The 25,807-nt window shown below is 27.3% G+C and overlaps 2 protein-coding genes across 2 annotated transcripts; one reads left to right on the plus strand and one right to left on the minus strand.

Annotated features, from left to right (window-relative positions):
- Window positions 1-6,513: 6,513 nt before the first annotated feature.
- Window positions 6,514-7,119, minus strand: LOC113848462 (pectinesterase inhibitor 4-like). The gene has a single exon (XM_027477984.1). The coding sequence runs from the start codon at window positions 7,117-7,119 to the stop codon at window positions 6,514-6,516; it is 606 nt and encodes a 201-aa protein (XP_027333785.1).
- A 12,836-nt stretch (window positions 7,120-19,955) lies between these two features.
- Window positions 19,956-22,249, plus strand: LOC113847996 (pectinesterase-like). The gene is made up of 2 exons (XM_027477342.1): window positions 19,956-20,895; window positions 21,555-22,249. Exons 1-2 carry the CDS (start codon window positions 19,956-19,958, stop codon window positions 22,247-22,249), a joined length of 1,635 nt encoding a protein of 544 aa, XP_027333143.1.
- Window positions 22,250-25,807: the final 3,558 nt, after the last annotated feature.

The raw sequence follows: 25,807 nt of genomic DNA on the forward strand, positions 1-25,807 counted from the left end.
TAAATTAAAAAATAAAATAATTATAAAATATTTAATTTTTTTTATTTCATTAATTTTTTATTTTAAATTAATAAATATACATAAAATTAACAACACGATAACATTAATATAATATAGAAAAATATTACTGATACAATAAATTAAAATATATAATTATATACAAAATATAAATTGGTAAATTATCTAATAATTTAATTTTTTATTTATGTAAATATTTACAAATTTTTGAATTTCAAATGTATGTTAATAAATTTATTAAAGTATTAAATATTTTAATTATTTTTTATGATAATTATATTTTATTTGTGTAAAAATATCTTATATTTAATAAATAAAATCACAGTAAACACATAAAATTGATAACAAAAAATAATATTCACAAAATTTGTTGAATCAGCTAAATAAATTATTATATTTAAAAAGTAAATAAATAGTCATTGTAAAAATTATAGGTAAAAAATATTTCTATTATAAAATTTAAGGATGTAAAAAAATAATATATAAGCATAGTAAGAATTAATAAAATTTATATTTAAATTAAAATAACTTATATTTCTAAACTTTTATCTTAATAAAAAATATATAATAAAATTTTATATATATATAATGACAATAATAATAATTATTAAATTAAAAATATAATTATAAAATATTTAATTTTATTTATTTTATTAAATTTTATTTTAAATTAACAAATATACGTAAAATTAACTACACTATAACATTAATATAATATAGAAAATATTACTGATACAATATATTAAAGCGTATATATATATATATATATATATATATTATAAATTGATAAATTAATTAATAATTTAATTTTTATTTATCCTTTTTTTTTGTAAATATTTATTAATTATTGAATTCTGAATGTATATTAACAATTATATTTCTTAAGAAAAAATCTATTTACATATATGTCAAATTCATGAAAAATAATTATTTAAAATTTGACATATTTATATTTAAGTATATTATTGTATACTGTGTATCTGGTATGTAAAATTTTTTTATATATACTTTGCTCAAAAAATTTATACTAATAAAAATAAAATACATATTAAGTTACAAAAAGTATATATTATTATATATATTTTATTTAAAATTATATTATTTACTATATGGTCCTATTATATATTTATATATATATTGTATATGAAATTTTTTATTTTTTTCTATTTTTTTTTATAAAATTTTAGTTTCAAATTTTTATTATTAAATAAATTTATTATTTAAATGTAAAAAATATGATAATTTATTATTAAATAAATTTATTATTTAAAATGTAATCATGTATAAATATTTTTAATTTTTAATAGAATATAATTTTTATTTATTATAATTATAAATAAAAAAATTATAACATAATATATTAATTTAATATAACAAAATTAAAAATATATTATTAAATAAATTTATTATTTAAATATGTTTTAACAACTATATATATATATATATATATATATATATATATATATATATATATAGGCCGACCTACCAAGTTTAACATACTTTAAAAATAAGCTTAGGTCTAGTTTGTTTACTTAAACAGACTTTAAAAAAAAGTTAAATTTTATTTGTTTATTAAAAAAGACAGACTAGACTAAGTTGTAGACTCCTATCAGGCGGCATGATATATTTCCTAACCCACACATTGAAATTCCATGGTGATTTTTTTGTGGGTCCGAGAATCATGGTACATATTTTATTAAAACTTAATGATAATAATTGTGCTCATCCACCGCTTGAGGCGCAAAGCCGCAACTCTATAATGGCCAAAAATTAGGTGTCCATTCAATTCACTTCAGTTAAGGAAGGAAAATGGACAAAAATTCAAAATTGTTAACTAAAAGTAGATAATTTTGATAGAGACACCATTGATAATGTCTCTACCCCTACTCTTTCTGTTAGGGATAAATCCAAAGTTTCCCCTTCCGATCAACACCTAATTTGGAATCTTTGCTTGTCCCATAACCCATATCCAAATGCATTTCCCTTTGTTTTGTTCTTTTGCAGGTGATTCTTATTCTTTAATGTAATTATCATCATCATCTGCAACAGATAGCATGTGTGATTTTTTCCACTAGTTTTACTTAACCGCCATAGTGAAATTAATAGAACTCAACCAAAATTAATAGAGATTTTTTTATGCCATTTTCCCCCAAAAATAGAAATTATTCTTTTGTTAGACTCAGTTGCAAGATCTTCTGAACTAGTTAATTTTATTTAATAATCATCCTATGATCCTATCCAAAATTTTAAAATTGGGATGAGATGAGGGATGCTAACAGCAAGTGGCGAGTGTGCTACCCGTATCCATATTCATTAGAATTACTGAATATCTATGCTCAGAGTAGTTATTAACGAATAACTGTATATATTTTAAAAAATTAAAAATATTATGTAATATTTTATATTATCATATTATATAATATATTAATAATATCATTAAATAATAATATAAAATAAAATTTATATCATCATAAAAATAAGAAATATATTAAATAAAAATTTATTACTGTATGCATGTATTTATGGGGCGAATAATATTTGTTTCTATCTATTTTATAAAGAAAAGAATTTATTTTACTTATATGTTTTGTAATGTTAGACCTTTAAATTTTCGAAGTGTATAAACAATCTATACTTTTGAAAATATTCAAAAAATATATCTTCTACTATTTTAATTTTTAATTTTTTCATTTTTATACTTCAAAATGTTAGTCACCATGTAGAGTAAAGATTAAAAATTTGGAAGTATTTTTGTTTAAAAATAAAAATTAAATATACAAGTAACAAAAGGTTTTTTTTACCTATTTTTAAAGGTAAAGTTTAAATTGTAGAAATTTAATATAAAAAATAAAGTATATATAGGAGAAGTATCTTCTTATACCACTACAAGTTTAAAAACTCTTACATCAAATCTGAACCTTTCATTTTACTTACATCTAACAGTTAGTGAAGTAATAAATTATAATCCGTTATATGTAAGTCAAATGAAAGGTTCAGATTTGGTATAAAAGTTTTTCAACTTACACCATTGTAAGAAGATCTTGTCCCATATATATAGAGAGAGAGAAAGAGTAAAGAATTTTTTTATACTAGTGTAAGTTTAAAAATTCTTACACTCGATTTAAATCTTTCATTTAACTTATATTTAACGGTCAATAAAGTAATAAATTATAACTTGTTAAATGTAAGTTAAATGAAAAGTTCAGATCGAGTGCAAGAATTTTTATACTTATACTAGTGTGAAAAAATCCTACACTGTATATATATCTTATAATATGTTTGCAGATATTATGTGATATATTATTTATTTATATCCCTAATGAGATTTCATTCAACAATTAGAAATTATGATTCCCTATCCACTTGTTGGACTGTCATTGAATTAATTTTAATTTAATAAAATTTTTATATATAATTATAATTTAATATTATGGTTATATAAAAAATGAATAAATATACTGTATTACAACATTAATAAAATGAAAGTAGAATATATTTTCAATGATTAAAATATCATTATTGATAAAAATAAATTAATATAACTATTTGTTTGTGTTTATACCCAACTACAAATTTCAATTGTTTTTCTCTTTTCTAGAACTACACATATTTTTCTGATTAATCTTTCAATTTTAAATTCAAATACTAGTGAGATTGAAATAGTAATATCTCGTATATACACAAAAATGAAATTAAAACTAATGCAAAATAAGCAATGTAAAAATAAAAAATACTAAAAATGAAAAATAAAAGTACAGAACGCAACATTGTAAACTAGGAAAAAATAATAAATGGTTAATTAATAATAATATATATGTTTTCATTGATAAGGAATTCAACAATTGTTAAAAAATGCAAAAACTTACTATACAAAAAATTAGCAAGCATACCATTGTTTTACAGAGAAAATTGTTATTGTAAACAAATAAATTCAAGGGTAATTTAGAACTGAATTTTAGGTCCTCTTAAGTTCTTTTAATTTTATTTTTAACATGATAATGAACGAAATGTCGTAAGGAAAATAATTGAGCAAAAATAGTAAATAATAATTAAAATAGAACAGAATTGAATGTGAAAGTTTTACCGAAACAAATTAAACAGGGATGAAGTTGCATAAACAGGAATGTAAAACGAACAAGAAATAGAATGTGAAAATGTAAATGTGCAAGAAAATAACGTACGACTCCTAGCAATAATGATTACCAATGATTGTGAATCTCTTGGTAGTTAGTGTCTGCCTCGGTGCAAAATTTTAGCGTGCAGAAAGTTTGGATACAGGTGTATCATGCAAAAAGTCTTCCCCTGGAAATATGAAGCTTCATAGTATTTATAGACGGATGAACCACAACTGCTCTCCCTTTTTTGCAAGCACTTTCTTGGCAACCGTCTTCTGTGTGTGCTTCTTCTCAACTGTTGTCGCCCATAACCATTCATGATCGTGCATTCTTCATGACTGCATGTTATCCACAATTGTTTCTTCGTACCTACGATCTCTGACCTTCAACTGGTATTAATTGCTGGTAACTGTTCCTTTGATAGTGGCTTCAAACCTTATGGTTTTTTTGTCATATTTCCTCCCCTCTTGGACTCTATCTTGTATCTTAGTCTTAGAATAAATTTCTTGTTATGTTTTTACAATTTTGAAGAATCCTATCGAAAACTTTCGTGAACTTAGAATAATTTCTCTTTCATCATATGTTTTTGACCGAAGTAAATCTATGAGCTTATTCGGTCTTGTAAATTTAGAATAATTTTCCTGTCAATTCCTATTTTTTGGCTACTTCTGAGGAAAATATGTGAACTCATTTAGTTTCATGGACATAGAATAATTTTATTGTCAATTTCTATTTTTTGATCAATTTTGGTTATTTTTCAGTCTAGTAGCTTGAAAATTTTTAAAAACTCCTTGAAAGGCCACCATTTTCTTGACAAAGAATGATTTTTTTTTATAATCCTTCAAAACTACTCAAAATATGGCCTTTTTGACGAGGGGTGAGGGTTTTCTTATAATCCTTCAAAATTCCTCGAAATGTGGCCTTTTCGACAAAGAATGAGGTTGTCTTGTCAGTCTTCATAGAAACAAATCGAACAATAGTTCCTTCATCAAGTTTTTAAACTTAGATTTTTCACAGATTCCTACCTTATCAGAATGTAGGGACTTATGATTCTCTTTGATTTTAGTCAATAGATATGTCTGTGCCATTGAGATTTAAGGCATATTTCTCCTAGAAAGACATAGTCTATACCACAAGAGTCTAGTAGAAATCTTTGTAGCTTCAAATTTTTTTCTTTTTCCAAACAATCATATAATAAAATTAGAATAGAATATCATTTCTGAAAAATTAAAATCTACTTTTAATAATACAAAAAATTAATTAATAAAAATAAAAGAATAGTTTATTTATTTATGTAACAACAAAAAATCGAGTGAAATAATGAATTGAATATAGAATTGAATTGAAAGTTGTAAGACACAATATAATTGAATTTTTTAAAAAATAGACTAGGAATTGGATTCTTCTCAATTCTCACCGCATGCTGAAAACAATATCTTCAAATTATAATTTATAAATCAATTAAATAATTTAATTTAGTTAACTAATTAAGATCCGGTTCATTGATAACTTCATCCTAATGCTCAATCAAAAATCCCAATTCCTTCAGTAGATTGAACCACATCAAATTAACCAGCTTAACTCATCAAATTTAATAGGGTGATTTACAATTTCAAATTCACAAACCCACTTAACCTTAAAATAGGTTAAGCGGGAGAGAAACAAGTTGACCCATAAAGTTAAAAGAAAATTAAAATAAAAGTAAATATTTTTATTTTATTTTTTATGCACATGAGTTTAATAAAAATTAAAAGTTAAACTTAATATTAATAAATTAAATTATTTATCTTTGATCGATGATTAATAGAATATTTATTCTCATAAAGAAACAACACAAAATTGCAAAATCGTTGGAGTTGCTTTGTGGACAGGGCCACAAAAGTTTGGTCAAGCCCATCTCAGAGGTTGGGCCAGGAGCAAAATTGGGCCGAATGAGTTTTCTTGAACTCCAGTGTAGAGGCCTCGAAATAATTTAATTGGAGTTGACCGTGCTTCTACCACAAATGCAGTTCAGTCTTTTTAATTATTTGTGCATCATGCTTTCCTCTTTGCTTCAACATCAGGCATACAAAATTATATCATAGTGATACATACCATATCAAAAGGTTTAGAATTCAATTAAATATGAATGTTAACTGAATACAGACATTAATTTGCACACTCACTTCAATTCCTTTAAAATTTCATTTTTTGCACAACATAGGACCCATTGCTTGCTTAATGCATGGTTCAGATGAAAATGATCATACATTTAGCTCATAAATTTTAGAGCAACTTTATCACAATCCATTGCAAATACAATCCACAATAATTAACCCAAAAACGTGCTACAGCCAAAAGAAAAAAGAAACGTGAAAAGTGAGTAAAATAAACCACTTAATTAGTATGTGTAATGGTTGATGAAATACAAAGCATTGCTAGTCTTCCTTGCCACATCCAAAACAATGTTCCTGATTTTGTCCCTCAAGGTGGCATTCACATTCATCTCATCAAACTCATCTGAGCACGTTTCTTCATTGGTGATAGAAGCACTCACCCAAGTCTTTATGTTACTAATCTGAAAATTTCTATCAGTGCCAGTCAAATGTCCCATGGTATCAAGAGAGTCCTTCAATTCTCCAATAGAGTCCTTTACATCACCAAAGCAATCTTGTACAACTTGTTCTTCAATGCTTGTCAAATTATTGCTCTTCAGAATCTTTGATATGGTGGAGGATGCACTATGAGCTGCCTTTAAGGCAAGGGAGAGACACACATTGCACAGCTTCAGAGGATTTGCTTCAATTTTTAAAGCATAGGGAGATAAAGTGCGGTAGCATATTGATGGATATGTGGTTGAATTGCAAGAGGCCTTAATGTAGTTTCTGTAGGTTTGGGTGGAACTAGAATTGTTGCATGCTGAAGTGATGCCTGATATGGCTAGAAGAATGAAGATAACATTTGTGAGAAGCTTGTGGGAAGCTAGCTTCAAAGGGTTGGCTTCCATGTCTAGATCTCAGCTCTTGCACTTGTTTTTCTGTGTTAATGCTCTCTAGGCTTTGATTTTCATCATTTATAGGCACATTCTGTGAATATTTTAAGCCCCACGTCCTTTGCTCCCTCCTAGGCAGAGTAAAGATCCACAACTTAAGAAAAAGAAATGTGAATTGTTCAAATGTCTGTGTATAACAAAGATAAATAATGATGTATAAAACAAGTTATACGACATCATATATAATATCAAGTTTTAGTTATTTAAATAACACAATTGTTAAGTCTTGGACTCATCACGTTTTCACATTTGCTATTTACTGTTTTCAACATTTTTAATACAAAGATTGAAAACATCTTTCTTTTTAAAAAAAAAAAAAAACTGTTAGGGCTTTTTCCTGAAATTATTTTTAAAAATACATTTCAAAAATTAAAACAAATAGATTTTCAACTCTGTTTTCAGTTTTTAGTTAAAATGAAAACAGAAAATAAGATAAACAAAACATTCTCTTATTTTGGCCCCAGAATGATACTAGAGTAGTAATTGAATTTTTTTCATTAATTTAGTATATAGTTTATAAGAATTATTTAGAGTTTAATTTTAATACTTTTTAAAGTAACATTTTTTATATTGTCAACTAATTAGAATACATTGTGAATATTATTTTTATATTAATTATAAAAATTAAAATTATTACTAATATGATAATTCATTATTTGAGCATAATTTAAAATGAAGTATATTTAATTAAATTCAATAATTTATCCCAGCTCATTCTATCTAAAATATGAGCTATCTCGAACTTGAAAATTTATACCAACTCATTGTATAAAAAATCTGAGCTGCAAAAAGTTTTTTTTCTTTCCGAAAAGCATAATCTGATAATCATTACTCATGATTGAATGATCAAAATAATAAACATGATTAGCCAAATGATAATACTTATAACATAATTAAGTTTTAGTTCTAATTATTCTATTATAAATTTGTTGTATAATTTTAAAGAATTTAATTATAATACAAAAAGATTTTTTATATTGTCATAAATTGTTGTATCAATAAAAATTATTGATTTTTCAATAGCAAAAAAAATTATTGATTTTTTTAGTAATTAATTTAAATATCACATCTACCATATGTTTTAATAGGTTAATATTGAAAAAAAAAATTATACATTACATTAAAATTAAACTTATTTGTTTTAGAAACCATGAGTTATCCTCGAATCTAAAGAATTTAAAACTAATTTATGGTTATATTTTATATACAGTGAGATTTAAAGACAAAAACATCCTACTATAAATAAATTGATTCGACACGTATTAAAATAATAAAAATTTAAACTATTGCATCAGCCATTTCAATTAAACTAAACTCATGTTATAAATAAAATATGAATATGATATTTAAATCAAGTCCAATCCTTAATACTAGATTGAAAAATATCTAAAATGCTCAATATTATAAATATTTTTTATTAGAATCAATAGTAGGAGTATCATGTACAAACAAAACTCCCCTACTAAATATTTAGATTTTCTTTTTTACCAAAGTTATATGCATTGAATTTTAATTAATATTCATATATAACTTCGTTAGAGAACAAAATATGATTTGCCGATAAACCAGTAAATCGCAAAATATTACTAATTATACGTTAAGTAACACTATAAAGCCCGTTACTTAATAACTAATTTTGATATAATGTCGATCTAAAAAAATTTATAATATTGAATAATTAAAATATACTATAAATGTAATTTGAAATTAATTATTATAAAATATGATTATGAATAGAAAAATTCATCACTAAATAATATAATTTAAAAGATTTACGTTATTAATAGAGTTTAATTAAATTTATTAATTATTAAGTAGGCTTTGGGTTACCTTGAGTATTGAGATATCGAAGTAGCAGAATGTAACAATTTTGGAAGAGGGAGAAGAACATTTTTAGAAGGCTTAAAAGGTTAGGCGGCATTTGAGGAGACAGATAAGCTTCTAACATATACATGACACGTATGAATGAACGTGCAGGCATTTCACATTGACATGCGTGAAACGCTGCACAAAGAAAGGGATGGCTTGTGATCACAAATTATAATAATAAATAATCATTGTCGCAACAAAGCCAGCCTATAAAGCACACTTTTTTTTTTTTTTTGAATTCTTTGCCGTATGGCCAAAATAACATCGTTAAATCTATTTTTATTTAAATAAAAATAATTTATTTAAATAAATTTTAAATTTGTTTAATGAGGATGTCTTCCTTTTTTTTCTTTTTCTTTTTTACCTCTACTTTTACTTATTACTTAGTTGAGATATTTTTCTATACTTTTTACTTTAATTCTTCTGTTATGATAATTATCAAGTCTATTTTTACATAAACAAAAATAAATTTATTTAAATAAATTCTTAAAAAATAACAAAAGTATTATAACAAATTTACTTGAATGCATTCTAAATCTATTTAAGCAAATAAAACTTCTACTATATCTTTTTTCTTTTCTTTTTTTTCTATTCTTTTACTTCTACTTCTATCTACTATCGAGCCTCTCTCGCTCTCCTTGCCCCAACTCTCCCACCCTATTTCGCTTCTTTTGGCCCATGCTTTCCCGCTTTTAGTTCCCTAATTCTCCTACTCTCTTTTTATTATCCCTAGCCCATTCTTCTTTCCCCCACCCTTTCCCATTGCCAGCCTAACCCTTTTCCTTTCTTTAGCCTAATTTTTCTTCCTCCTATCGCTCTCCCTAGTCTTTGCAAACCATTATGTCAACCTAATAGACCTGTCTTTACAATAACAAAGCTGCTACCACTCTCTAGATACATAATTTAGCCTATTATTTACAAACGATTATGTCAACCTAATAGGCTTCTATGGATCTGCTATCATTGTCTCTAAAAGTATTTGTAAGGATGACTTCCTTCCTCATCATGAAAATATAATCAATTGCATTTCGCACCAAATATAATAATAAACACATTAAATGTCCTCATAAATATGTTTCCATTACATAGTCAGTGAATTTTCTCTCTCTCGTTTAAATACCTTCTACTACACTGTGATCACAGTTATTAATTGCTTACAACATTTCATGAGGTCTTACACAGATAAGTAAAAGGTCACTGGTTAGTCCTTACACACAGATACAACATATATAGTATAAGGTTCCTTAATAAATGTATAGTCATGAGTGTTAGTCAGGAAATGAGTGTGAGACAATGTGATACATTTTTGTAACACTTTTATTTTGTTATTTATTATTATTGCAATTTATGTTAGTTGTTTGTGTATGTTGTTTGAAATAAAAGAAGTTTAATTGGTGTAAACTGCAAGATATCTCGCTGTAGCGAGACAGATCGTCCAAATTTGGGCTTTCTGGAGCACTCTCACTATAGCGAGACGTGGATAAGAATGACCCAATAGCCCTCTCACTATAGCCAAATGACAAATAACAGAGAAAAACGATTGTCGACTGGTTTTTTTGCTGTAGCGAGAAAGTCGCGAGTTTGAGAGATATTTAAAGAACTTCTGTTTTAGAAACTTTCATTTAGAACAAACTAACTTCCCTCTCAGTTCTCTCTATTCTCTTACCTTCTCTTCCCAGAGAAAACTCTCTCAAACTCCAAATCTATTCTAGACCTAAGCTTAAACGTTTATTTCTTTTGGATCCAAGTTTCTCAAAGGTTAGTTCTTCAAACTTCATTCTATTCATTTGTTTTCTCTTTTCTTAAAAGTGTTCTCTTTTGTAATATCTAGGAAAAATATTGATCCTTGAGTAGTATCTCCTATCATAATGTTGCGTTTATCTGTAGGTCTCACGAAGAAAGTATTCTTAGAGACCTATTTCCAGGTAAGAGGAGTTAATTCCAAACCTTAACTCCTATTTATATGTTTTTGGCTTAGAAATTCAAATTTTCCTATTCAGGATAATAGATCTCTAATGTTTTCTTAAAAGTACAGTGTAAAAGTGGATTTGTGGGTATGTAAAACCTAAAATTTGTTTTCATAACTACCTTAGCCAAACTTCCTGATAAGAGTTATGAATAAAATCAATTTTAAGAAGTTTTTATAACTTTGTTATTGATTATTATGCATGAACAATTAAGATCATGAATTATCATTGAAGACCATATGTGTAATAGGAAAAAGATTAAACTTCAGGTTAGACGATTTTTATAAAAGACAAGAGAGTGTGATATCTGACAATGTATGTTTAACTGCATGACTAGTTTGAGTCTGAAGGTGTCTGACCTTCGGCACATTGTATTGATTTGCATGATGTAAAAGTGAAGAATTATTATCTGTGTTAGATTGATATGATATATTACAATGAGTGTGGACTTTTATCTAGAAGTTGGATTGTAATGCAAGTATTAAGAATGAAATTTTCTTAAATACCCCTCAAACTCACACATTCTCGTTGGGCAAAACTCAACTTGTTTGGGAAAAAATATCAGACAATGATTTTCAAACTTTTTTTTAAATATTCTCGTCTGAGCAAGAATGAGTCCAGAAAGCTCCTTATTCATCCTGTATCTTCTTGCCTAAGCGAGATCGATCTTGCCTGAGTGATGATGCAATAAAGTTCGTCGCTAACTCTCATTAAAACATGCCAAAAAATTTATGTAGTCTACGATGCAAGCTTAGGTTGTCTCTAGTGACATTGGATGAGAAACAGACATCAAACATGTTGTAAACATTAACTCAAAAAGCAAGTAAAAAAAAAGGGAATTTTGTGGTTCCAAGTATAAGTTACTTAATTAGAAAATTAAATTATAAAGTTTAATCAATAGAATAAAGTAACCCCTAGTTTATCTATATAGATTCTATCCCAATTCCTTTTAAAATTTAATACTTTACCATTTTCCTTAAATTAGGTCAATTTAACAAGTAAAAATTAACTTTAAATTCTCATACAAAATTAAGCAAATCAATGAGTTCCAATCTCTAATCCTTAGGATTAAGCAACCTTAGAATTAAACCCAAAATTAAGCAAACTAAGTTGAGAAGTTTTGTTAAAAACAAATTAGAAGTTTGATTAAGCAACACCCTCTCATTCAATTCTTAACTTAGTTCAAGAGATTGGGGAAAGAAGAAATTCATGAAGAAGGGTTTGTATTAACATTACAAGCCCAGGAATTCAAGAATCAATATGAACTCATTAGGAATTATAAGAAAATTAGACCTCCATAAGGATAGGTCTCACGATTACAAGATGCAAATCAAGAAAAGTTAATGACATCAAGACAAAAATGAAACAAAAGTAAGAAGAAATGGAAATCAAACCCTAAATGTAACCTTGGTTGTCATCGAAGGTTGACCTAAGCTCTGTAAAAGTGTCCTAAAATGGAAAAAAATCTATGGTGGTACGAAGCTCCTAACCCTAAATGGTAAAAATCTATTTATAGTGAACTTGACGCCCTCCATACTAGTTACTATCGTTCATAATAGTAAACACGCGTAGTGTCCATGAAGTTCTCCCTTTCTGCAATGATTATTATTGTAAATGAAAGTAATTATGTGCAATGTGCGTAATTACTATGGTGGACAATAGTAAGCACGCATGACATATGTCATTTTGGAGCTCTCTATAGTGTTCATTATCGCTCACGATAGTAAATACGCGCAAGTCTACACCACTTCTTGGCTTTGTAGTGATCATTATTGCTTCTGAAAGTGGTTACTTTAGCCTATCCCTTGAAATTGGCTTGTTGTAATGATTACTATAGTGCTTGAAAGTAGTTACTTTCATCTCATATTTTTTCAAGAGTAAAAAATTCATAGAATTTGTCTGGAAATTTCTACACGATTATTCAGGTGATTAAAATTACAAAATATATTTACAGAAATCAGTGTAAATTAAACAAAAATTAAGAAGGTTATGATAATTGATCTAAATGAGATTTTTATACTATTTACAATTTCTAAGCACATTTTTCTATTAAAAATCTATAAAATGATAAACAAAATATTTATAAAATATGAATTTATTACTGAGTGAGAAGATAGTTATGTGACATTATCCTTTCTTGTTTGGGCGAGACTCAACTCGCCTAAATGAGAACACTCTGGAATGCTTGGTCCTTCTGCAGCAACTAATATTCATTCATTTCTAATATAAATTAAAATCCAATAACATTAACAATAAATAAAACAATTAAAAAAAAGAAGATATTATAGTTTCCACGACAACGATGGAGAATCTGGATCCTTTTTTTTCTACCAATCCACTTATTTGTTAATCCCTTATTAATTTTATTCAATAAAACAAATAATTCAATTTAAACTATAAGTACAAATATTTTTAATTTGTGTGTCTATTAGAAAATTCAGTTTTTTAATTTGTATGTATTTATATAAACAATTTTAATTGTTATTTTTTATCAATATAAAAATTTTAAATAAAATATTTAAACATTTAAATAATCTAAAATAAAAACTAGTGTAAAAAAATATATAGATGAAGATTAATCAAGAAATTTACTAAATATTCTAAAAAATTGATTAAATTATTTTTATTTGTATATATTTTCTTAAAAATAGATAAATAAAAATATATAAGTTAAAATATGTTAACATTAGATGTGAAATTGAAACACTTATACTACGTAATACATTATTTAAACATTTATAAATATATTTTCTATTACCTACTTTAAAACTTCCTTTAAATTAAAAATGGACATGAAAACTAATAGCTGTTCAACGAAATGTTTAAGTGAAAACGATCATTGTTATTTGTTTTATTCAGTAAAGAAAAACTGGCGGATTAAAACAAGTTGGAAGAAGGGAAGTTCTTAAGAAATGAGTTGCCTAATAGGTCCAATTTAATATAGCTAGTCTGCAATGTATATTTTTAAAAAGAAAGTCAAAGTTCTTGCTGCTAGTTAACACATGCATCCCCTTTCTTGTTCATACTTTATTTCCAGGAAAATCACGCCTTGATACCCTAATATCTAGGGTGCAAGAGGTAAAAGAAATAAAATATCACAAGTGATCGGATAATAATAATAATAATAATAATAATAATAATAATAGTAATAATAATACAAAGTTAAAATATAAAAAATCTTTCAACAGTTTAAGCAGGATAAGTAATTAGAATTAAATGCCAAACCTAATTAGACCATAAAATCGTGACAATATTTGAATTTATTCCTTGTTAAATCCATTTAATATTTATCATACCTATTAGATTTTATTTTTTATAAGTTGTAATGCTCATATTTTATTTTACACTACTCAGGTGAAAAAACTTAATTTTTAAAGTTTAAATTTAAAATTAACATCTTTTAATTCTTTATGATTATGTCATTTGCAAAATATATACTTGACATAATTTTTTATTTTCACTTCTAATCATATTTAAAATTAAGTTTAATAAATAAGGACTTCAAATTGAACTCTAATAATGTAAACTTATATTTATAAAAATCTGAAACCCATCTCTAAATGTCCTGACACTTGTAGATACAAATGTCTTGTATAACATGAATACATGTTAAAGAAACACATTTTTCATTTTAATGTCTTCTACAATACTTTTTTTTAGCATATAATTATATGCTTTAAAAGTTAATAAAAATTATATGTAAATTTTTTGTTGTTAAAATTGTTATTTTTCTGTTAACTTCTTTTAATGATATATATAACTTTTGTTTTAAATCTTTTTTTGCAGAAAACTAAATTTATTTTCTACAATTTTGATTTCTTCTCAATTAGTATCTTTTCTTAATTTGAGTGTGACTCAGTTTTATACTTTTGTAATTTACTTAATTTTTCATATCGCGATTATTAAAGTGCTATTCCTCTACTTATATGTCATAAAATGTTTTTGTTCTTTTATGTAATTATTATTTTTTTATTTCAATTTTGACACAATAAAGTCAAATTGAACCAAAATTTTCTTTGTTGTGTGTAGGTGCTACACACAAATGCATTCTATTTTCTATAAATCATTGCCTCACTACCATTTTATTTTCAGATTATTTTTTCATTTTCAAGTTCCCAATAATTTTTCTCAAACTACTTAGTTGTGAAAAGTCTTATTTTTAGTTTTATTATTCTTAAACTTAAAAGTAAGCTAATTACTAATTTTAAACTAATCATACCTATTAAATAAGGTGTATGTACTAAAATTTACAATCTTCATACATAGTTTTCTTTAAAGTACATAGCACTATATAATGCAAGTAATATCAATTGCATACCATAAATTTAATCTTGTATTTAGACAGAGTAATTCTAAATGATTAGATTACATAAATTTGGACAATAATAAAAAAATATTTTTAGAATATTGTAGAATATTAATTAGATAAATTTTATGTCAAACAAAAGAAATTTTAAATAATATATCTTTAGAGAAAATGAAGTTTAATATTTTGAAATTATCATTCAAAGCTTCACTCATATTTAATTCATTCATAGTTTAATAATTTCATAAAAAAAGAAAGTTGTATACACGAGTTGTTATGATAATTCTTAATACCATAAACTTAAACATAAGGTAATTAGGTAAAATAAGGGATACTCCACGTTGTTACAATTATTCTTGTTTTAGTTTGCAGCGTAATTGAATTTGAACACAATGTTAAAATCTAAACTGTAAAATGAATTTACTTGGGGGAAACTGAGATGTGGAGGAGAAGCCACAAATCAAAGAGTGGATTTTTTTATTTGGAGCCAATCATTGATTCCCCTTTGGATCTAATAACTCACTGTAACATAAGTTTTGGCTTGCTTGATTATTATATTAACTTTATCTTTTTTCTTTATTTGAAGGAAAAATTTGATGTCAATGATGGAGTTCATAAAAAGCATATACTTCAAAACCTTAGAAAGAAATGGAAAGACAACCGGACCAAATTATTAACACCCACTATGATTTTGACAAGAGTAGAGAACAAAACATTGCGTCATGTCTAGATAGGGTTAAATTGGACCATTGGGCAACTTTCATTGACTACAGATTGGATCCTAAAACTATGGTAGTTAGAGATATATTGAAATGTTTTAAAATATATTTTTTTATTACTAAAGATGTTTTTTTAATACCATAGGCAATGTGTGACAAAAATGCTGAAAATCAACAAAAGCAAACAGTCCTTCATACCCTTGGTTCTAAGTCGCTGGCTAGAAAAAAACATGAGTTGGTATATATAATTACTAATCTCATAACATTATCTAATTTTATAATTTTCGTGATATTATGTTACTAACCTTAAGCAAACATTGATTTTAGGAAACAAAGAATAAACAAAGCTTCTCTAGAACTGAAATGTATCCAATCAGCCATAAAAGAAAAGATGGATCTTATATTAATGATGACACTAGAGATAAAAGTGTAAGAACTTTCATCCTTCTAACATATTCATAGGATTGTAGAAATTTAAAATATGGTTGTTTTCACTTTATAGTGTCTCATGTAACATAATGATGTGTATGTTTAATTATCATGGTTTCAATTTTACTGTGTAAGTTGTGCATGATTGTTAAAAGTATTTTTTATATATAGGACCAATTAGCCATGCTTAAAAGTGAAGGGACTTCTTCCCAACATACTTCGCATGATGATGCTTTTACTAAGGTATTTGAAAAGGAACACCTGGGTCGTGTTCGACGTATGGGCTTTGGGATGTGTCCATCTCAAGTGTTGACTTCTGCCAAGATATAGCGAAGGGATGGCATCCTCATTCTGTCATACCTCTGAATCTGCTAAGATTCAACAAATGAAAGCCAAGATTTCAGTGTTACAGGCTCAAGTCAATTATTTCATCACACACTACATAGGTGGTGTAGTACCACCGAATTTTTCTACAGCTGGAGAGAATAGGGTAATTATTTTTATTTTCTCTCATTTACTTCAAGGTTATTTATGACATTGCTCTTGTGTGGATTGTGAAGTTTTCTTACAGTTTTATATTGGTATAGAATATTTGTTTTGTTGGTACAATGTAAAATCTAATTTTATAAATTTTTCCTACAATTTCATATTAGAGACAAGGAATCGCCGGTGCCAGCAAAACCCTCTTCTTCAGCTAGTCATAACCCACAACACCCTTCACCATCTAATACTTAGTTTGTTTGAGAGATTTTTTTGTTTGTAATTTAGGATTACGACACCTAAATTTCTAGTTTGTAAGATTTTTATGGATTTTATTTTTATTTAGAATGACTATGAAATTTTATCTAAATATTATGTTTTATTTTTTTATATGAATGTTTTAATATTTAATATTAGCATTTTAATATTTCAATCACTAATTTAATTAAAAATATAGATGAAAAAAAGGCATAATTTACACTTTACAATGGTTTAAAACTGTTATATAATTTCTTTTCTTATTACAACAATTATAAATGTACTTGCTAGTATGAGTTTTTTTTTTCAAAGTGGATGTTGGCGGCAATTATAAACTGTTGTTAATTTTATTAATAGGTTTAATTTTATTTATTTGGCATAAAATTGCTGCAATAATAATTTTTATTATCCTGATTTTTTTTTACAATGATTTTACAAAAAAAATATTTCTTATTATCTTATTTTTTTGCGGCGATTTTACAAACCGTAATAATTTTTTAATTATAGTCATTTTTTTGTTGTTGTGGTTGTCAATTTTTGGCGACAATTTTACAACCGTCGCAGTATTTTTGTCATTTTATTCTTATTGCATTTTGCAGCAGTTTTTGAATTGCCGCTATATACAGTTTAAATAGCCGCTATCTCAAAACTGTATATAGCGGCAGTTGTTCCAGCAATTTTCAAAACTGCCACTAACTATCCTCCCGACACTTGGAATGGTAAAGGTTTAGTAACTGCCGCGAGTGTCAAATTGCGGCGATTTAAACCGCTGTGAAAGGCAAAAAGAACAGTCACTAAGACCTTTTTTTTCTGTAGTGTTTTAATCTAAAAAAAATGAATTAAATACATGTTATACTTTTAGATCATAAATATATAATTTTTATTTAATATTCACTTTATAAATACATAATTAAGAGAAAAAATTAAAAAACATAAAGAGAATAACTAAGAAGATTTAGAATAATATTATTTCATTCTCATTTTCCGCAATGATATAATTTTTTTAATTTTTTTTTTATAAGCCCGCAATGATATAATATCTCACCATCCATCTAAATCAAATCCCTAAACACCATAACACTTAAGGTTAAATCTGTTATTCATTACGTGTAAGCAAGCAACAAAGCAGTACAGCAAGATGTTTATCTGTGTTTCAATTACTTGTCTAAGAGTGAATATTTATAAGTTTTGTAATATCATTAGCTATTTATGTGGTGGACATTTATTACGAATTTAGAGAATGAAAAATAAAATAAAATAATACTAAAACGAATGAAGGTATGTTGTAGCTAGTCTTATTTTAGTTTCAAACTTCAAAATTGTTTTCGTTTCATTTTCTTAAATCATCGTTAGGTTACGTTTTAACGATTGTGATTTGTGGGAAATGGGAAATAACACCACATTTGTTTTTGGGAAAAAGAATATATATTTCGTGGGGAGAAAAGTAATTATGCATTTTTCTCATTTTTTTCGATGATTTTATTTATAAATCCATTTTTTTATCAGCAGTATTTATAATATATCTATTTTATATGGAGACTTGATAATATGATTCAAGTTGAGTAAATTTATAAAAGAAAAAATATCTTCTAATTTCTACTTTTTTATTCATAAACTCGAACTTGTGATTCCTGTTTTTTTTTTTTTTTTTTAAAGTAAACTCTTGACATTTCACTTAAATCAACGAAAATTAATATTAATTTCTTTTTCTCACGCCACTAGTTGACGAAACAAGAAAATTTTGGCTGTAATTATTATATTGTTAGGAGCATAACATTGTTATTTCATTATTAAAACATTAGAGGATTAGTCATATAGTTTTACCTTTGTAGCCCATTGTTTAGCCCGTATCATGGCCATGACTTAACTGAGTTTTCAAAACATCCAATTCAATTAAGCACTTTTGCTGCGCTTTCAGTGTTGGGAAGACTAGGGCAAAATGTAAAAAGAAAGAAAGCGACTCACCAACATCATTATAAAAATGAAATATACCTATGAACGCGTCGATACATCAACATGTTAGCAATCCCATAGAGATAGTGTTTTGTCAAAATGGCTCATATTTTTCCCACTTTTGCTTATTCAGCAAACTACAGCACATGGGTTACCCTTAAATTTCAGACATATATGCTTGAACAAAACGCATAGGAATACAAGTCCACAGGTGAAAATGATTACTACGTTCAAAGAAACTGTTCCTTCCCCTATGCTTCAAGAAGTCTACTCAGGGAAGGATAATATATACAATTTTCTTTTGCAGCATTGTTCATGCATATGGAACAATAGCATACAACTTGAGGCCAACTCAACCATATTTTCCTTAAAACCTTAGTTTAATTGTATGTTTCTATAGTCATCGCCGTCACAAGTACATTAATAAGTAAGCTTTCGATCGATGTTGCTCTGTCAAGATCACAAGACATTTGTTTTTCGTGCAATTACAATTAGACTTGTAACATCCCTTCGTGAACTATTAAGCAAACTTAAATTATTCTAATTCAAGCAATTAAAAAATATCATTATAATTTTTCTACCTTACATTTTTATTCCTTTCATCTTTCTTGCAATTGCATTCACAGTTTGTATCTGTGTCATTCTTCATTATCATTTCCGATTCAGCCAACACGTTTCCCCCCTCCACACTCCACCCAAAGAAATATATATGCAACTCTGATCATCTCATCATAGGACATTTGTGGTGCATTGCAACTCAATTATAACTCTCATTCTTTTCTTCACTGTTATTCTTATTATTCACTACAAATGGAAACCCTTCGAAAAACATTCCTCACACTCTCGTTGTTATCTTCAATTTTCTCAATAGCCTCATCAAGGAGTGCACCAGCTTCATCCAGCAACATAGAGTGGTGGTGCAAATTAACTCCACACCCTATGCCATGCAAACACTACATTAGTACTCAAATAATGACGAAGCACCATTTCAAAATCAAGCACAAAATTGAGTTCCGGGGAATGCTTGTTCAACTGGCCTTAGACCAAGCCCTAATCATGCAGAAAGAAGCAAATGACTCTGACCAAAACAACATGTCCACAAAGAATCATAGAACAGTTCATGGTGATTGTTTGAAGCTCTATGAAAAAACCATCTTCCACCTCAACCGCACCCTTGAATGCTTGCATGTGAAGCCAAACTGTTCACCAGATGATACACAAACATGGCTCAGTGCTGCTCTCACAAACATTCAAACGTGTGAAACTGGCACTGTTGATCTTGGTGTTCAAGACTTGAAGGTTCCCATTGTGAGCAACAATGTTACTGAGATGATAAGAAACAGCTTAGCCATCAACATGGATTTTCTGAAACAACACAAAGCAGCTCAAAGTTATGATCATCATAACAATCACACCGCAGAAAAAACACAAGAGAATGTGTTTCCAAGTTGGTTTTCAACGCATGAGAGGAAACTGTTGCAGTCTTCATCGGTGAAAGCGCAACTTGTAGTGGCAAAGGATGGTTCGGGGAATTTCAGGACTGTGCAAGATGCTCTCAACGCTGCTGCTAAGAGAAGAACCATGACGAGGTTTGTGATATATGTGAAAAAAGGGGTTTATAGAGAGAACATTGAGGTTGCTGTGAACAATGATAACATCATGCTGATTGGTGATGGAATGAGAAATACTATAATAACCAGTGGCAGAAGTGTTCAAGATGGTTATACCACTTACAGCTCTGCAACCGCAGGTGAGTAATATTCCATCAATTTTAATCTTTCTTGTCCTATTTTCTTTTCAAAAGAATATACAGTCTCAAGAGTTAATTTTTAAAAATAAATGTTTATTTCATTTTGGTTCATCTCATTATTATCGTCTAACTTTGTCTTATTATATCATTAAAAAAATACATTAACCTATTGACCTATCATATATTGTTATTCCTTCTATTTCAAAATGATTGTCATTTTGTGAAAAAAAAATGTTTTTATTATAGTTAAAAAAAATTACGTTGTGTTATTTTAAAATTTTAGTGAAATATTATTTTTTATTTTAATTCTACTCCAATTAAATAATGAAGTAGATATTTTGTTATTGCGTAAATAAATTTTTCAGCAACCATCACAAGACTAATTTAATAAAATTATTATATTAGTTGACATGTTTATTACTTATCTTAATACTTTCGAAAAAATTTTAAATGACAACTATTTTGAAATGGAAGAAATATCATAAACAAACATTTAACCAGTGATGTCTTACATAAAATAAATAACACATGACAAATCATCACTAAATATCTAACTGTGAAATGTTCATTAGTAGCAAATGTTCTTTACAATACAAAAGTTTATAATAGTCTATGGTGTTACCCTATCATAACATTACTCTTGAAAAATGAAAATTCAGGCATAGATGGCCTTCACTTCATTGCCCGGGACATCACCTTCCAAAACACCGCCGGTCCTCACAAGGGTCAAGCGGTGGCGCTCCGGTCGGCCTCGGATCTCTCGGTGTTCTTCCGATGCATCATCGCCGGCTACCAAGACACCCTGATGGCTCACGCGCAGCGCCAATTTTACCGGCAATGCTACATCTACGGCACGGTGGACTTCATCTTTGGCAATGCTGCGGTGGTTTTCCAAAATTGCTACATTTTTGCAAGAAGGCCCTTAGATGGCCAAGCAAACATGATCACGGCCCAAGGTCGAGGTGACCCATTTCAAAACTCTGGAATTTCGATCCATGACTCTCAAATACGGGCAGCACCAGACCTCAGGCCCGTTGTTAACCAATACAACACATTCTTGGGTAGGCCATGGCAACAATACTCTAGAGTTGTGGTCATGAAGACATTCATGGACACCTTGGTGAGCCCATTGGGTTGGTCACCGTGGGGTAATTCTAACTTTGCCCAAGACACACTTTATTATGGGGAGTATCAAAATTATGGGCCTGGAGCTTCTACAACTAATAGAGTAAAATGGCCCGGTTTTCATGTGATTACAAGCCCAGCTGAAGCATCCCAGTTTACAGTCTCTCGTCTCCTTGCAGGCCCAACATGGTTGCCTTCTACAACCGTGCCATTTACCTCTGGTCTCTGATCTTGTGCTCTGTGGTTACACTTTATTGCATCAATTGTATTTGATTATTTGCGATTAAATTGTATTGTAGTTTGTTTAAAAGTATATACAATATTCTTTTGTCCACTCTGAGAGAAAAATACTATGCCATTCATATATCTTTGTAAAAATATATATATAAACTACTTGAAAAAAAAATATTGGTGATTGAATTTCTACATTTGCTTGAAATCTGATGTTGTTGCTTTTATAAATTCTCCTTTGTGGAATCTTCAGACTGAGAGAGTTTTGGATTTAAAATTTTATAATCTTTAATTAAAAGAAATTAAAGAGGAACTAGGGAATGAGAAAAAAAAATTTCGTACATGCATAACATTTCTTATATTTGTTTAATAACTTGTATGCTAGATTTTATTTTATTTTTGGATTTTTGTTGTTTTGATAAATTCAGAATTATTATAATTATTTCAAAAAAACCCATTTCATTTTTAAAAAAACGTTTTATTTTCAGAAAAGTAGGTATCCTAAATATGGGCATTTTATAAAAGTTCTTTCTCCAAACCATTGCACGGAAAAGTCATACCTCAAGGTTGGGTAAAGCCCAATTTCAGAAATAAAATCATTTGGGATTTTCTACCTTATATAGCTTAGTCACAATCACATGAAGTTTAGCTCATGTCTTGAGTGTTATACAATCATTCAGAAAAATTGTCCAAACATATTATGCTAAAATAACGTGGCAAATTCAGTGATGTGTTGTGAATACAAAGGAGATGAATTGAGCTATTGATAATAGATTTGTATGAATGAAAAATTGTGAATAAGTTATTAGAAGAATGCTATTACATGGTGACAAAGACGTATGAATGAAAAATGCTTAGGGTGTTTTATTTACTTTTAGTTTGTAGTTTTTAAACACCGTATTGTTAAAACAGAGTTCAAAAACTAATTTTTAAAAGAGATGAAAGAGAATAAATGGAAAATATATTGGGTACTACACTTACGAATGCAACTAAAGTATAAAAGTACGGCAATAGAAACTTTACAAGTAAACAATAATAATAATAATCTCTCTTTAAAGAACACACTTTTCTCTAGGAGATTATCTTTCAAAGAAACTCTTACACAAGTCATCCATAACATGTACATGTAGAAACAAGCTTATTTATCTATAAAAAAAATTATAATTGTTATTAAGTAAGTTCTTCATTTATTTTATTCTTTTTAAAATGTTTGACTCTAAAAATAAATTTATTATTTTCACAATTTTTCATTTAAAGCTCTTCATTTATCTAATAAACCATTTGAGGATATGCACTACTTAAATATGTCAATGTTGACTGGCTTTGTTATAATATCTGCTTAGATTATCTTTAATGTGAATCTTCTGCATGTCCACACTCTTTGCTTCCACTTTGAGCTTGATTGATATTTCTTAGTCCCTTTTATTGAATAAATTATTATTTGTGACTTTAAGTTTATGATTAGAGCAATTATAATGAATTGTTAAGATCCAACAAATGTTATAATATAAATATGTCTATGCTCTTTTACAAACAGGTAAAAAAAAAGAAAATCAAAAATCAAAAACCAAAATAAGAAAAATTGGGGTCACAACAAAACAAATGAAAGGAAAAGAGGAATAAGAAAACAGATTAATGTGAAATTATTTCAAGAACTTCAATTATAAACTTAGGGACTATTGCCATGATGATTATTCCCCTTTTTATATCCTTTCCTTTCATATATTTCACCCATGTGTTAATCCTTTGGCCCCATTATAACTTTGAAAAGTTCTTATGATTTTATCTGCATTCAATTTATACAGTGGAGAGTTGATTTATTGTCAAGTATATAGTAGTAAATTTTATTTTGGAGATACTGAGTGATAATTCCTATGTCTCATAAACACTTTGAGAGAAAGGTATGGACAATATTAGTTGGTGTGTAGACAATAGAACCAAGGAGCATACAATTTTAATTGAGTAACCCTTTGAGTGCTTAGATTCAATGATTTTTACCTTTATGTACTTTTCACTCTTCCTTGTAGAAAATTGTTTCATGATACAAGGTTTATAAATTGTCTACTTATATTTTTCCATGATTCTTTGCTTGAGGGCAAACAAAGCTTAAGTATGAGGAGATTGATAAGCCCGTATTTTGACACACTTTTCTAGCATATTTATACTACTTATTCTTAAATTGAATATATTTGTACACTAATTTTTCTCAATTTTGCTACAGTCAAACATGCTTGAAGATACACGAGTCTCATAGACATTTTAGGCGCAAACTCAAGAGAATCATGTAAATCTAGATAAAGCATGCCCAATCCACAAGCAGGCAACACGCATCAATATGCACGATCGTGCTTACCTGTAAGTACCCAAATTTAAAAAAAATCAAGGCTTTCAAACTCTATTAAAGGAGACCTCATCGGCAACGAGAAAAACACAACTTACACACCTTTAATTACATCTTTGAATACACTTTTCATCCTATTCTTTGCACATCCTTTTTCACTGAATCTCTGATAAATTCTTAGTGGAACTTGGAGTTTCAAGCAATGTACTTGAAGATAAAAAATTTCTCACATCCTCTATCTCTGAAGATAATTTAGTTTGCTTTTATCTATAACTTTATTTATAATTATTCAGTTTTTTTTTTTTAGTATAAGTAATTAGGTTGATAGTTAGGGTTATGAGAATTTTTGTTCACATGTTTATGGGTTCTATGAGTCAAATATAGTTACTAATGTAGACCTCAACTACTTATACAATAAAAAAATTTGTTTAACATGTAAAATTTTTATATAACTTTAAACACCAACCATATATTTTTAAGATAAAATAAAATAAAGATCAAATTAAAATTAAAAATATTATTTTAATTTATTCTTTTATATGATCAATTAAAAGTTTTAGCGCAATAATAAAAAGACTATTTATTATATTTTTTTTAATACATGGAGCTTTATTGTTGTTAAGTGATGAAGATACTTTTATTCTTTTTTAATGAAAAAATTATCAAAGAGATTTTGAAAAAAGTTATAGAAATATAAGAATTGATTTTTGAATAAAATTGTCTATGGTTTTTTATCTTGATAATTTTTTTTTCAAAAATTCTAACTGATAGTTTTTTATTTTTAAAATATTTTATTATTATTTTAAAAAACCTGCCATTAGCAAGTTTTGACTTCTCGACATTGTTTTGAAAAATATCAATTGCCAAGTTTGGAGATTTTTAAACTTTTCATTATTCCAATGCCCGCAAAAAACTCTATTATTCATGATTTTGAATATCATATTTTTATAATTTTTTTAAGAACACTATATTATTTTTAAATTCATGTATAAAAAAATAACCCAATATTTTTTATATGCTATCATAAAAATTATATTTATAATTCTTACCAAATTTAAAAATACATTTATAATTCATGTAAAACTCATTAATATTTTTGTTATAAGTTTAAAAAATTTGTTTTAAATGCTATTTAATATCAATGCATGCACTTTAATAAAATATTATTTTTTATTATTACTGTAATTAAATAAATTACTTTTATTAAATTATTTA

Source organism: Abrus precatorius, unplaced genomic scaffold, assembly GCF_003935025.1.
Source record: "Abrus precatorius isolate BTA unplaced genomic scaffold, Abrus_2018 Scaffold8, whole genome shotgun sequence".
NCBI lineage: Eukaryota > Viridiplantae > Streptophyta > Magnoliopsida > Fabales > Fabaceae > Abrus > Abrus precatorius.